Raw genomic sequence first — 14,011 nt, 5'->3', positions numbered from 1 at the left:
ACGGCACCGGAAGTTGCTTCTTCGCATGTCCGGACATGCGTAGAAGCAACTTCCGGTGCTGTGCCGCTGCTGATCCCACATTTTTTTAGCGGGAGACTTGGCAGCTATGTAGCAGAGGTGGATTTAGCCCAGCTTCGGGAAGAGGGTGGAAGGACTCTAGGAAGCTGTCAGAGCCTCACACCTCCTTCCCAAAGCCTTGCACCACCCTTACCCAGCTTTGGGAAGGCACAGTGAGGGCTGGAGGGGGTGTCAAATGTTGGCTTTGCACAGGGTGCCATATTACCAAGGTCCACCCCTGTTGGTAGCATGGGGCAATCTTGCTCCCAAAGGCACAGAACATTCAATGGACCAAACTTGGTGGCTTGATCTTAAGAGACACGCTTCCACACTTCTCAGTTTGAGAAGTACTGTACTACAAGCCTCAAACATTCTGCTTCCCAACTGCAAGGCCCTCTTTCAGTTTTCCCCACCCTAGTGCCCTCCAGATGTGTTAAATTACAACTCCTTGGTTATTGGCTAATGGCTATGCTTTCTAGGGCTGATGGGCTCTGGAGTAAAAAAACAAAGCTGGAGGGCACCAGGCTTTGAAAGCTTGCCCAACTTGAATGACAAGGGTGGTTCTTTTTCATGCAGCTTGAAATATTTCCTGTTGCTATTTGGAGCAGACAGTTTAAGAAACCAGAAAGGTTTCAAGAATACACACCACAAGGTGCAGCCCCTGGATTAAACTCCTCTTCCTTGAGCAGAAAGAATGGGGAAGTAGCCAAAGAAAACAGAGAACAGAGAAGCTAAAATGCAAATATTTCTATGCTACAAACACAAATTCATAGTGTTGTCCACAAAGGTGTGTTTGTGGCTGAATGGACTGCAGATTAATTGGTCGTTTAAATGTGTGAATCCAACCCCACTAGACAACAATTTCTTATCAGCTCAAGCAACAATAATTTCCTAAAGAATTCAACAACAAAGCATCAAGTATTGGCCCAATTAGGACAATCAATAAACCAGCCAAGATATTTACAAGCATTTGGGCATGCACACAGCCTGTTAGTCCTCCTGTCACACAAGCTGAAAACAAACCAATATGTCTTTCATTAGCCATTGTTTCCCACTCTATCCAAACCAGAAAAAATCCTGTCACCGACACCAGCCTCAGAGCAAGTCATGAGATTAAGCCAACTTCAAGCCATGGGTCACCATCCTGGCTTGTTTGCAAGATGGAAATAATCTTTTCCCATCTTGAAATGGTGATTAAGTAGGGTTGCCATACGTCCGAATTTTCCCACTGCAGTCGGCAGCAGTGTCCGGGCAGAAATCGGGAAAAGGTCCAGGAAAATCTGGATGTATGGCAGCCTAAATTGGCAGTGCCATTTTTTGCCCATAAAAATAGCTCAACATTTTCACTGTTTGAAATATGCTAACCCTAGATTAAGGCTTCCTTTTGGCTCATGGGGAGAGAGATGCCAAACAGCTAAGAGCATGGACAACCCAAGGCACATTCCTCTCTACTTATAAAGAATACACTTATTTGTCCCATTGAACTAAACGGGGCTTAGTTCTGAACAGGCATGCAGGGGATACACATACAAAGCCTGGGATTAGCCCCAGGCTTTAATTGAAAATGTAATTTACTACCATGTACAAGTTAAGATCTTTCTTTTCACATGGCCTTTTGGTTGACTTACATTTATTTCTCTTGCTTTAGTTTATTCCCTTTTTATAGCTGGTTGTTTTCTTCTTCTTCTTTTTTTTAAAAAAGTACTGTTCTTAACTTGGGATTGAGTTCTATCTTGGCGGTCTCATGTGGAACTGAGAGGTAAGATTTAAAAAATAAAAATAAATAAACCCCCGTCTACAGAAATTAGAATATTTATTGTCTCACAGGACAGTGTAATCCTATTTATGTAATCCCATTTATGTTTACTCAGAGTAAATCCCATTGCATTCAGTAAGGCTTACTCCCAGGTAAGTACGCAGCCCTAACTAGGTTTGAAATAAAAACTGCAGACTTTATTTTTCCCCACAGCGGAAGAGATAAGCCACTCTTTTGAAGGTGAAAACTCCTGATCTCTTCAGCAGTGGAAACATGCCTATCCCATTCAGATGTGTCCACCAATGGGACCTCCTTTCCTGTTGCAGCGCCAAAGTGGTAGAACAAGCTGGCTGGAGGTGTACCCAATTTGGTTTTACAGAGAGAGAAAAGACATAAAGTCTACCATTTTAGACTGGCTTTCAAAAAGCATTTTCCCTCCAGAAACAACTTAGAACTAGTTCACTTTTTTTACACATGCATATGTTTTGCAGAATATTGCTCTTATTGTCTTTTTTCTTTTTTTGCTCACCTTCAATTTTAATTCTATGGCTTATATGTTCACAGGCTGGGATTCTACAGTTCAGCATGTCCAAAGGGCCTTTGGGCTTGTATTTTTCAAACAGTGCCCCTTGTTGCTTTTGAAACCGAGGAGACTTTGAAAACAAGATTGCAAAGATATGGCATAAGATTTACAAAACCTAACAGGCATGGGTAAACCATTAGGTGTACATAAAGTATTTGGTTGAGTCTCAGTGACAACAATTTTTGTAATGTTTTTAACTGATTGCATCATTTTGCACCCTTTATATTGTTAAAGGGACCCAGGTGGCGCTGTGGGTTAAACCACAGTGTCTAGCGCTTGCTGATCAGAAGGTCGGCGGTTCGAATCCCTGCAATGGGGTGAGCTCCCGTTGCTCGGTCCTAGCTCCTGCCAACCTAGCAGTTCGAAAGCACATCAAAGTGCAAGTAGATAAATAGGGACCGCTACAGCGGGAAGGTAAACGGCGTTTCCGTGTGCTACTCTGCTTCGCCAGAAGCAGCTTTGTCATGCTGGCCACATGACCTGGAGGCTGTACGCCGGCTCCCTCGGCCAATAATGCGAGATGAGCACGCAACCCCAGAGTCGGTCATGACTGGACCTGTCCCACAAAATCAATCACAATATGTGGCACATGCACACAACATTTGAATGGCAATGCCCATCAACTTTTGGGCGGGCGGCCCCCTCAAATGTTTTACTAGGGGAGCCAAAGGGATCTTGGCCCCTAGGAGTTGGTTCCCATGTCACCAAACAACCACCAATAATTTTTTGAGGCCCCCTGGGTCCTCGTTTGAAAAACATGGCTCGAACCTACTTCACAGGTTTCAAACCCTCTTACCAAAGCAGCTCCCTTCTCTGTTTGACATTACAGAAAGGAGATGTCTAATTTCCAAGGCCCCCATGAACAAATTGTTGTTCAGGTGCATCTCATCTGATGCAGCTGTGTGGAAATCCTGGAGACTGGGCCTTTTCGGATCTCTAAAACCGAACGGGCCCTCTGCGCATGTTCAGCGGCGCTATTTAATTGCCACATATCCCCAAATCAGCCGTAAAATCTGAACCTTAGCGCCCTTTTAAGTGCTCAAGTGCTTACACAAAGACCAACTTTGTGAAGCTGGGTAATGGGAATAAGATTTGTAAGAGTGCTGTACTTGAAGATGTTGAAAAGCACCACGTGTCGTATATTTTTTCTTTGAAGTGGTATCTAAGGACATCAGAAAACCATTGCTTTGAGGGCAGAGGGGCAGCTACAGAGATATAGGGCTTCAACTAATGCAATTAATTATTATTATTATTATTATTTTGGTGGGGAAGCGTGCAGCAGGATAGAAGGGGTTTTCTATCAGAAACTACCTTTTTTACAGCAAGGCTGCTGTTTCTGATAGACCCCCTATCTATCCTGTGCTGCATACTTCCCTCCCCCAAATAATAATTAATAATAATAATAATAGCAGCTTTCAGAGAGGGGTCGGGCAAGGATGGGCAACGGGAAGCAGCGCTGCGGCTCCGCTCAGGTGGGATGCTTCCACAGGCAACCTTCCTGGCATGCATGAGAAGGGGCGGCGGCGGTGACCCTTATTTCGGGCAGGCGGTGACCCACCCCCTTCCGCTTGCAAAAGCGCCCATTCCTGTTGCCCAGCCCACCGCGAGCATTTGGAGCATTTTGCAAAGGTGGGCTCCTTCCCCCGCGGATGCCTCCCCCCCCGCTTCCTAGCCCAGCTGGGGCTTCGCCTCCTCCAGGTGAGCGCTAAGGAAAAGAAATGGAGGTGGGTGCAAGGGAGGGCGGTGCATCAGGAAGCAGGAGCGGCCGCCCCTGGCTTTGCAAAAGGGAAAGGCAGGAGGAGTGCAGCCCTTACCTTCCACAGCCATTCTCTCAGAGCTTTCTTAGGGCATGCATAGTTCGCCTGCCAAGGAATGCTTCTCCTCCTCCTCCTCCCCACCCCTTCTTCCTCCCTTTCTCTTTCCTTCCCCTCCACTGTTTTCTCTTTTTTGCTCGTCTGCAACCAAAAGAACAACCTGCAGCAAGAAAGGGTTAGCCCCGTTCCCGGTGCAGGCTGGGAAATGTAGTCTTTTGCCCGCCGGTCGGGTGAGGCCACAACGCCCTCATCTGCTCGCTGCAAAGGCGGCTTTGCTGTGCATGCAAATGCCCAGGGCACGCGAAGCGAAGCGGGAGCGCCGGGTTGGGAAGGGTCCCGCGGCTGCAGCCCATGCCTTCGGCGCTCTGAAAGCTTGGGGGGGCTGAAAACTACAAATCCCGGCACGCCACGCTGCAAGGTTTTTCAGGGCGACCTGGCGTGGGGCTGTTTGATTGAGGACTTCCTCGTCAAATTGGAGGAGGAGACAGGTAGAGGAGGCAAAGCGTGTCGGGCGCAGGAGGGGAAAGGCGGCTAACTAGGGCAAGAAATATCTTGCCAGGCTGAAGGAGCATCTGTCGCTTCTGTGTGGCTTCACTTCACTGCAGCTGCTAGAATGCAAAACGATTAAAAAAAAAAATCACCACCCCAAAACCAACACACACACACACACACACACACACACACACACACACACACACACACACACACACAGAGGACTCTTAGTTTTATCAAATATCATTGGAAGAGGGAATTATTATTGTTAACAGCAATGTCTCCTGGTGTATGGAGACAGACAGACAGGCCATTTATCCACAGCAGTGGCTAGAGGAGGAAGGAACGCAGAGAGAAGAAAAGCCATGGTGCACCTGTAGCTGCAAAACCAGACACCTTCATCTGCCCCACCTGCAATAAAACATGTCTCTCCCATATCTACAGCCCCAGCAGGCACTGTAACTCTCCAACAGTTTGACTTCACCTTCCATTGTCTCCCAAGACAGATGGATGCCTAGTAGTAGTAGTAGTAGTAGTAGTAGTAGTAGTAGTATACCGCCCTATACTCACCGTTATCAGTGCAGTTCACAACATAAAACCCCAATATAAAAAGACAAAATATATTTTAAAAATGAAATAATATTAAACATATATTATGTGTTGCTTTACTCTAGCCTTTCGTGAAATTAAATGAACCGCCTTTGTTGTGTCTCAAATATCAAGCTATGTGGAATGTGGTGTTCTTTGGAATAGAGGCTTTTATTGTGCAGCACTAAATGAGTGAATGGATAACGTGTTGAGTCAAAACAGCCTTCCCCTTTCACACGCACCCACCCACCTCTCAAAGTAGCCCTGCAGAATTCTAACCAGGAAAATGTAGAAATCTTCTAGTGTGTATTTTATAAAACCGTCACAATTATTTGTTTTTATTTATTTGCTTTTTACCCTGCTTTTTGCTAGACTTCTCAAAGTGGCTTGCAGAGGGTGGGAAAAGAAAAAAACACTTGTGTGGCTGCTTTTGTCCATCTGCAAGCCAAATGTTCAAGTTTTAATACATGCTTAATTTCTGGCTACCACTCTTTAAATATAAAAATCTGCCATTGACTTGCCGACTTGCCAAAGCTGTGTCAGGAGGTGGAAGTGGCTCAGAACAAAAGAGACCTCTAGCAAGGAAGGCTTAGCTGCGCATAGTCCGGCTCACAAACATAGTGGTGGCTGGTGCTGACAGACTGGGAGGGTAGAAAGCAGGGAGGCTAACAGTAGATGGCGCCAGAGGCAACGAGAGGCAGAGCCAACTACTTCAGGCTTTGTTCCCATCCTACGCCTCCCTCCTGAGTTCTACAAGGGCAACTCTGAGGCCAGAGCTGGCCCAGCCATTAGACAGTGTGAGATCACTGCCTCAGACGGCAGAACCCCCCCCAACCGATGGCACTCCCAAGAGTGAATGAATGAATTGATTAATACGGTCGCAGACCAGCATCAACACGCACAATATCACAGATCGTAAAACATATCAAAAATACAAAGGACAGTATGAATATAACAAGGATTTAAACATAAAAATTAAAATTAATTATTAGCGTACTCCCTGTAGTTAACATTTAGGGGTTTGATCATTATGGGATGCCACTTGCTTCCTGCGATTGATTGCACACAAATTTGGTTACATTTAATGTAGTCTCGGGATTCTTGTCCTCTACCAGGAGTTTTAAACTATGGTGTTTGGATTCTTTCATGGACTTTTGCAAAACAGGTGTAATAAAAGTCAAACGTATATCCTCATAAAAACGACAACATAGTAGTAGTACATGTGAAGAAGTTTCTACTTCCATCGAGCCACAAGGGCAGACCCGTGCTGTATATGGTTTACCCTAAAATCTGCCGGCAGAAGGGAGAACATTAAATCTAACGAGGGTAAAAGACCGTCTGTATTTGGGTATCTGAAGTCCTGACAGGTAGTTAGCTGGAGAGAAACCTCTCCCATAGTCCCTTATTGCTGAATGTTTGATCATTTCGCTCATGTGGCATTGTAATTCTACGTCCCAGATACGCTGGCGAATTATACTCCTAACTTTCTCAAAGCCTGCTGCTATCAGGGTCTGCTGTGGGGTCCACAAGCCTTTCAGCTTTTCAAGCAATGTAGCTTTCCATTTAGATTGGTAGGTGTCTAATAAGGTTAAGGGTGCCAACCCAACCGGGAAGAAAATTTTTACACTCCCAAGAGTATGCTGCCTCTTCCAGTGGCCCCGACTTTGGGCAAGATCACATCCATTTGGACTACAACTCCCACAATCCCTGACCACCAGCCATTCTGGGGTACTTGTCTTAGGGATGCAGGCTTTGTCTCTCTGGGGTCTGATGTGTGGTAACTACTGCCTGGCAGTAGTGTCTTTTACTGGCCTCTAAAGTAAAAAGTCCAGTCGGATTAGACTATGAGGTGCAGCACTCATCTCTGTTTTCAGGCCAACGGAGCCAGTGTTTGTCCGCAGACAACTTTCCGGGTCATGTGGCTAGCATGACCAAACCTGCTTTGTTGCACAGAGTACTGTGATGAGTGCCAGAGCACATGGAAGCGCACAGAAGCACCGCAGCAGTATCTATTTATCTACTTGCGCTGAAATGCTTTTGAACTACTAGGCTGGCCTCTACAAATGCTCTGCTCCTATATTTGTAAATAGAGCAAATATTCCGGACCCCAGATCTCCAGTGCTCTCTCACCCAAAGGAAACCAAACCCTGGCCTCACTGTTCTTGGAACCTCTTGCTCCTCAAGGAAATGGGGAACGCACAACAATAGCACTGTGCCAAAATGCTTCTGAGAAACAATGCAGGAATCCCATATAAAAACCATGCCTTTGTTTGCATATATCCTGGAAAGTACTGAGAAAAGGTGCAACCCACCTTTTCTTTCCAGCCGCTTCCTACTGGCTTCATTTCTGCAATTATTATCTCATCACCCGCTGCTTGGAAGTAAACAGGGTTGTTGAACTTGCCTACTGCCCTTTGTAATGCAGATGCTTCGGATAGATTGCAAATCCCCTAGGGCAGGAAACAAGTTTTTTTCCATGTGCTCTTTAAACCACCAGGTGCACCTGCAATCTATTAGCCATATTAATTGCAGTGGGCCGGAGATGTTCCCATTCTACAATCTCATCAAAACATAGAAATAATAACAACCTTGGGCACTTGTTCAAGCACAGCTCCTGTACGTTCCGTTGTAAACAAACGGGCAGAAATCTTGGAGTTATCAAGATGATTTCTACGCTGCTTTAGTTATCCACATACAAACTGAGTTTAGCAGAAGGGAAACGTCGCTAAGTATTGCTGCTGTCATAACGCCTAAAGGGAATTGGTTTAATGGCACTGGTCACCATGTTGCAATCGTGCCCCTAAAGAAGCCAAAGGCATCGTGCAATTCAGCTGACCTCACTTCGTTGCATCACTTCTGACCAAGTGCACGCAACCTTTTCCAACTCCCCACCACACACCAGCAGTGAGGTTTCTCTCCATGGCATCACAGCATCTTAACTAAGGAGACATCACTTCCTGCCATACAACATATTTCCACCAGTCACTTGTTGGTACAGCATCTTTCTTATTCACCTGCTTTCCAAAGGGACATCTGCTTCCTTTGCAAGCAAGATCGGAGTTAACACGAAATACAGTCATACCTCGGTTTAAGTACGCCTCGGTTTGAGTACTTTCAGTTTGAGTACTCCGCGGACCTGTCTGGAACGGATTAATCCACTTTCCATTACTTTCAATGGGAAAGTTCGCTTCAGGTTAAGTACGCTTCAGGTTAAGTATGGACTTCCGGAACCAATTACACTCATACTTCGGGTTAAGTACGCTTCAGGTTGAGTACTCCGCGGACCCATCTGGAACAGATTAATCCACTTTCCATTACTTTCAATGGGAAAGTTCGCTTCAGGTTAAGTACAGTGGTACCTCGACTTACGAACAACTCGACAACCGAATTTTTCGACTTACGAATGGGGGTAATGGCCGCGTGCTTACGAATGTCTCGACATCCGGAAAAAACCACGGCGGTTTTAGATAGGGATTTTTCGATTTACGAATTTTTAGATAGGGTTGCTTTGACTTACGAATTTTTAGATAGGGTTGCTTTGACTTACGAATTTTTCCATTTTCAATGCATTCCTATGGGAAATCGCGTTTCCAATGGTGTTTTTCGACTTATGAATTTTTTGACTTATGAAGGTGCCTTCGGTACGGATTAAATTCGTAAATTGAGGCACCACTGTATGCTTCAGGTTAAGTACAGACTTCCGTCAAACAATTGTGTTTGTAAACCGAGGTACCACTGTATACCTAAAACTCCTTCCCCCACACCGGTGTTGTGTCAGTCATTTTACTTGCTTTTATTTGGAAGTCTTCTTTGAAAGTTATGCTCTGTTTATAGCTTGTAATTCTGTTTTTATTCATGTGTGGCTGTTTAAAAACCAGCTAAATAAAGTGAATTAATTCTGCTTAACATTTGCATTCCAGTGGCTTTCTAGAGCATCTGTTACCCTACTGTCTTGAAAATTCCTGGGATCCCCAAAGCTATTAAACATTTTCCCCATCAGGGCTCAACCACTGTATTTAAGATTTGGTAATTAGTCTCCAGCGTCATATGTGTTCAAAACTTCACAGTTCATTTCCCAGCGTGTGCAACGCAGAGAGAAGATTGGACATTCCCTGATACAATTGAAATTTTGCATCTAATTTACGCTTCCTCCAACAGGCAGAGCGATACATATGCTGTCCCACATTTAGCTTAGTTTTCCAGGCATGCAGATCTAAAAATTGCATTGGGAATACACAGTTGCACCTCTCATAATGAGAACTGAACTTTCGGAGTAGAAATAATTTTAATTATATTTGCCCTTTTCCTCCAGAGGATCGTATTGTCCTGTTTTGTTGTTTTTCTTTTTCTTTTTCTAAAAAACAAATTCCATTTATTTTATACCATGCAGTTGGAAGAAAAGGTGGCTAGCTTGCTAAACCCCGCATTGTTTTTCTTTAAACACCCAATAACCAACATAGAACCGCCCCAGTGCTGCATAAGAACGTGACGACCCACAACTACTTTTGTGATGTTTGGTTTAGTGTTGTCCCTTCTGAATTTATTTTCATTCATTCTTCATCAATTAATGGGGGCGGGAAGCTTGTATTCAAAAATTCAAGCCAGTAGGGTATATTAGTTAGGGGGCTGGATTAAGACCTGGGAGAACAGGGGGGTCAGATCCCTACACAGCCATGAAGGTCACTGGGCAAGACGAAGGGCTGACCATATTGCGAAACCAAGGAGCATGGGTAGGCAAACTAAGGCCCAGGGGCTGGATCCGGCCCAATCGCCTTCTAAATCCGGCCCGCGGACGGTTCAGGAATCAGCGTGTTTTTACATGAGTAGAATGTGTGCTTTTATTTAAAATGCATCTCTGGGTTATTTGTGGGGCATAGGAATTCGTTCATTTCCCCCCCAAAAAATATAGTCTGCCCCCCCCAGAAGGCAGGGGCGTACCCAGGATCAAAACTGGGGGGGGCAAGAGAGGGGGAGAGTGGGGGAAGGAAGGAAGGAAGGAAGGAAGGGGTGGGGGGGAGAGAGAAGGAAGGGAAGGAAGGAAGGAAGGGGTGAGAGAGAGAGAGAGAGAGAAGGGAGGGAGGGGGAGAGAGAGGACAAGGAAGAAAGAAAGAGGGGGGAAGGAAGGATGGAGCTCCCGTCCACACACACACACCCAGCTCAGGCTGCTCCTCTCCCCTCCCACGTTCCTGTCGCTGGCTGCAGCTGCAGAGGGGGCGGAAACAGCCTGATTTCCATAACCCGCAGCGACTTTCCCCCTTCAGTTTTCGGAGGAAAAAAGTGCGGGTTATGGTCCGTAAAATACGGCAATAGGGTTTTTTTTGTTTCTAGGGGGGCAGCTGCCCCCCCACCCCGCTCTGGGTACGCCCATGCCAGAAGGTCTGAGGGACAGTGGACCGGCCCCCTGGTGAAAAAGTTTGCTGACCCCTGCCAAGGAGTGTGTAAAAGAAAACATCATGACCCCAACTATAGGTGATTGTGAGGTACTCTAGCAGTGTAAAAGAGTGCATATGTTCATGCTTTAATAAAATCAGAAGAACCATATTAAAGCTCACCCAGAAGTTGCTATTTCAGGTTCGGAGCTCATCATCGTTGATCCTACTAATGTGGGTTCTGTGCTCTCCCTTGCCCAGAGCCCTTAATTAATCAGGCTCTTGAAGCACCTGAGGACAAATTACATTCTGGCCGAACAGAAGATCTGTTCAAGGACATAAAAGGCCCATTCATTGAAGCAATTTCCCCCTATAACGGTTAATGGGGAGGTGGAAAGGAAAGGATCTTGAAATATAAATGGATTGTCATTTTACCTTAATTAAGAAAAAATGAAAAATAATTGTGTATTCTATTTCTACTCAGGTCACCTTGTCAGGAGTTTAATGTACAATTAAAGGGAGGTCAGTCGATTTCAAGAATACTGATTTCATGGTCCCAAAGTTAAGCCATCTGCGATTGTGAGGCCCTGATATAATTTCAGCAAGCCTTTTTAATTCTCTCTTTGTTCATTTGTCTATGACTTTTCCTCTCTGGTTTGCATCTTTAAACTGCCGCTCTTTCCCCCCTCTCCTGTGCCACTTCTTTAGTTATATATCCGTTCCCTTTTTTAAATCTACTTTTGCTCCTACATCAGGACAGCTTGTTCCTATAATATTTCATTACCTGGATAGTGTTCAGAAAAGGAGTGCAGCACATCGTTGGACAGAAAAGCACTCAAATACCTCAAAGTTGGGAGCTCTAACTAACTTGGGGTTATTTTGGTATGAGCTTTCGTGTGCATGCACACTTCGTCAGATACACTGAAACAGAATCCACCAGACCCTTATGTATATTCAGAGGGTGGGGGGTGGGGGTGATGGGAATGGGTGATGGGCTGATGGGAGTGGTAAACCTGTAGATGGCTGTTAACGACTGCTGATGACTGCAATAGGTCCTGGGGGGGGAGCAAGGGCTGAGGCGCTAAAGAAAGCTTGATCATGCACAATGAGATAAGAATCCAATGTCTTTATTCATCCCAGGTGGCTCCATGGTTTTAAGCTTGGTAATGAATTCCAATTCAGCAACTTCTCTTTCCAGTCTGTTCCTGATTTTTTTCTGTAATAAAACAGCTGCTTTGAGATCTTGTATAGAATGTCCTGGGAGAGCGAAGTGTTCTCCTACTGGTTTCTCTGTCTTGTGGTTCCTGATGTCCATTTATCCTTTGGCGTAGGGTTTGGCCTGTTTGTCCAATATAGAGAGCTGAAGGGCACTGTTGGCATTTGATGGTACATAAAAACTTAGTTAGTCTTTAAGGTGCTACTGAAGGAATTTTTTTATTTTGCTTCGACTCAGACCAACACGGCTACCTACCTGTAATTGGGGTTGTGTGTGTTGATGATGGAACACACAGTTTGCATGCAAAAAGCCCCAGATTCAATCTGCAGCGGGGCTGGAAAAGACCTTGGCAGAAACCCCGATTAACTGTTGCTAGTCTGCAGTCAGGATGTGCAAAGCAGCCAATGGACATGTCTACCACCTGATTCTACAGCAAGGATGAGCAACCAGTGGCCTTGAACTTAATTTTTTTGAACGTTGGCCTTATTTTCAAAACTCTCTGCAAGTAGTCAGTTCAGACCGCTACTCAAAGCAACCTGTCCTTCTCCCAGCAGCCTCCTAGGTGGGGTGGAAGAAGGAGGGTGGGCAGGGAGGGAAGAGAGAGAAAGAAAGAAGGAGCCACAGAAAGAGAGAGAAAGAGAGAGAAAGGGCAGCTCTGCACACTCTCTACTGTAGCTTCAGCTCCAGTAGGTTGTGTTGGTTGGCATCTCTGTCTCCGGAGAGAATGGAAAGGTGAGTCTTTGGGGATGACTGGTGACTGGGAGTGGCTGCCGAGACCATATAACACCTGTCCTGAAATAATATTTTTTAATACCCTGCCCATCTGGCTGGGTTTCCCCAGCCACTCTGGGCGGCTTCCAACCAAATATTAAAAACAGTACAGCATCAAAATAAAAAAATTCCTTCAGTAGCACCTTAAAGACCAACTAAGTTTATATTTTGGTATGAGCTTTCGTGTGCATGCACACTTCTTTGCACACGAAAGCTCATACCAAAATATAAACTTAGTTGGTCTTTAAGGTGCTACTGAAGGAATTTTTTTATTTTGCTTCGACTCAGACCAACACGGCTACCTACCTGTAACTAGTACAGCATCAAACATTAAAGACTTCCCTAAACAGAGCCGCCTTCAGTTGTCTTCTAAAAGTAAAATAGTTGCTTATTGCCTTGACATCTGCTGGGAGGGCGTTCCACAGGGCGGGTGCCACTACCGAGAAGGCCCTCTGTCTGGTAGCCTAAGAAAGGCCTACATTGGCTCCCAGTATGTTTCCGAGCACAATTCAAAGTGTTGGTGCTGACCTTTAAAGCCCTAAATGGCCCAGTATACCTGGAGGTGTGTCTCCAAACCCATCATTCAGCCCAGAGTCCCAGACACTGAGGTCCAGCTTTGATCGCCTTCTGGCAGTTCCCTCATGGCAAGAAGTGAGGTTACAGGGAACCAGGCAGAGGGCCTTCTTGGTAGTGGCACCCACCTTGTGGAATGCCCTCCCATCAGATGTCAAGGAAGTAAACCACCATCTGACTTATAGAAGACATTTGAAGGCAGCCCGGTTTAGGGAAGTTTTCAATGTTTGATTTTTTATTGTGTTGGAAGCTGTCCATAGTGGCTGGGGTGGCCCAGCCAGATGGGCGGGGTATAAATAATAAATTATTCTTATTCTTATTCTTATTCTTATTGTTTGTTGTTGTTGTTGTTTAGTCGTTTAGTCGTGTCTGACTCTTCGTGACCCCATGGACCATAGCACGCCAGGCACTCCTGTCTTGCACTGCCTCCCGCAGTTTGGTCAAACTCATGTTCGTAGCTTCGAGAACACTGTCCAACCATCTTGTCCTCTGTCGTCCCCTTCTCCTAGTGCCCTCAATCTTTCCCAACGTCAGGGTCTTTTCCAAGGATTCTTCTCTTCTCATGAGGTGGCCAAAGTATTGGAGCCTCAGCTTCACGATCTGTCCTTCCAGGGAGCACTCAGGGCTGATTTCCTTAAGAATGGATAGGTTTGATCTTCTAGCAGTCCATGGGACTCTCAAGAGTCTCCTCCAGCACCATAATTCAAAAGCATCAATTCTTCGGCGATCAGCCTTCTTTATGGTCCAGCTCTCACTTCCATACATCACTACTGGGAAAACCATAGCTTTAAC

The 14,011-nt window shown here is 45.4% G+C and overlaps 1 protein-coding gene across 4 annotated transcripts in view; it reads right to left on the bottom strand.

Moving 5' to 3' along the window:
• Positions 1–4,361, bottom strand: part of SAMD12 (sterile alpha motif domain containing 12) — a 199,078-nt gene extending 194,717 nt beyond the window's left edge. For all 4 annotated transcript variants that reach the window (XM_035124404.2, XM_035124405.2, XM_060277651.1 and 1 more), the window contains exon 1: positions 4,211–4,361. In XM_035124404.2, coding sequence (XP_034980295.1) covers positions 4,211–4,223 — 13 coding nt within the window. In that variant the 5' untranslated portion in view covers positions 4,224–4,361. The remainder of the gene's footprint in view (positions 1–4,210) is intronic.
• Positions 4,362–14,011: the final 9,650 nt, after the last annotated feature.

Source organism: Zootoca vivipara, chromosome 8 (genome assembly GCF_963506605.1).
Source record: "Zootoca vivipara chromosome 8, rZooViv1.1, whole genome shotgun sequence".
In the NCBI taxonomy this organism is placed as follows: domain Eukaryota; kingdom Metazoa; phylum Chordata; class Lepidosauria; order Squamata; family Lacertidae; genus Zootoca; species Zootoca vivipara.
This window is presented reverse-complemented; position numbering and strand designations above follow the sequence as displayed.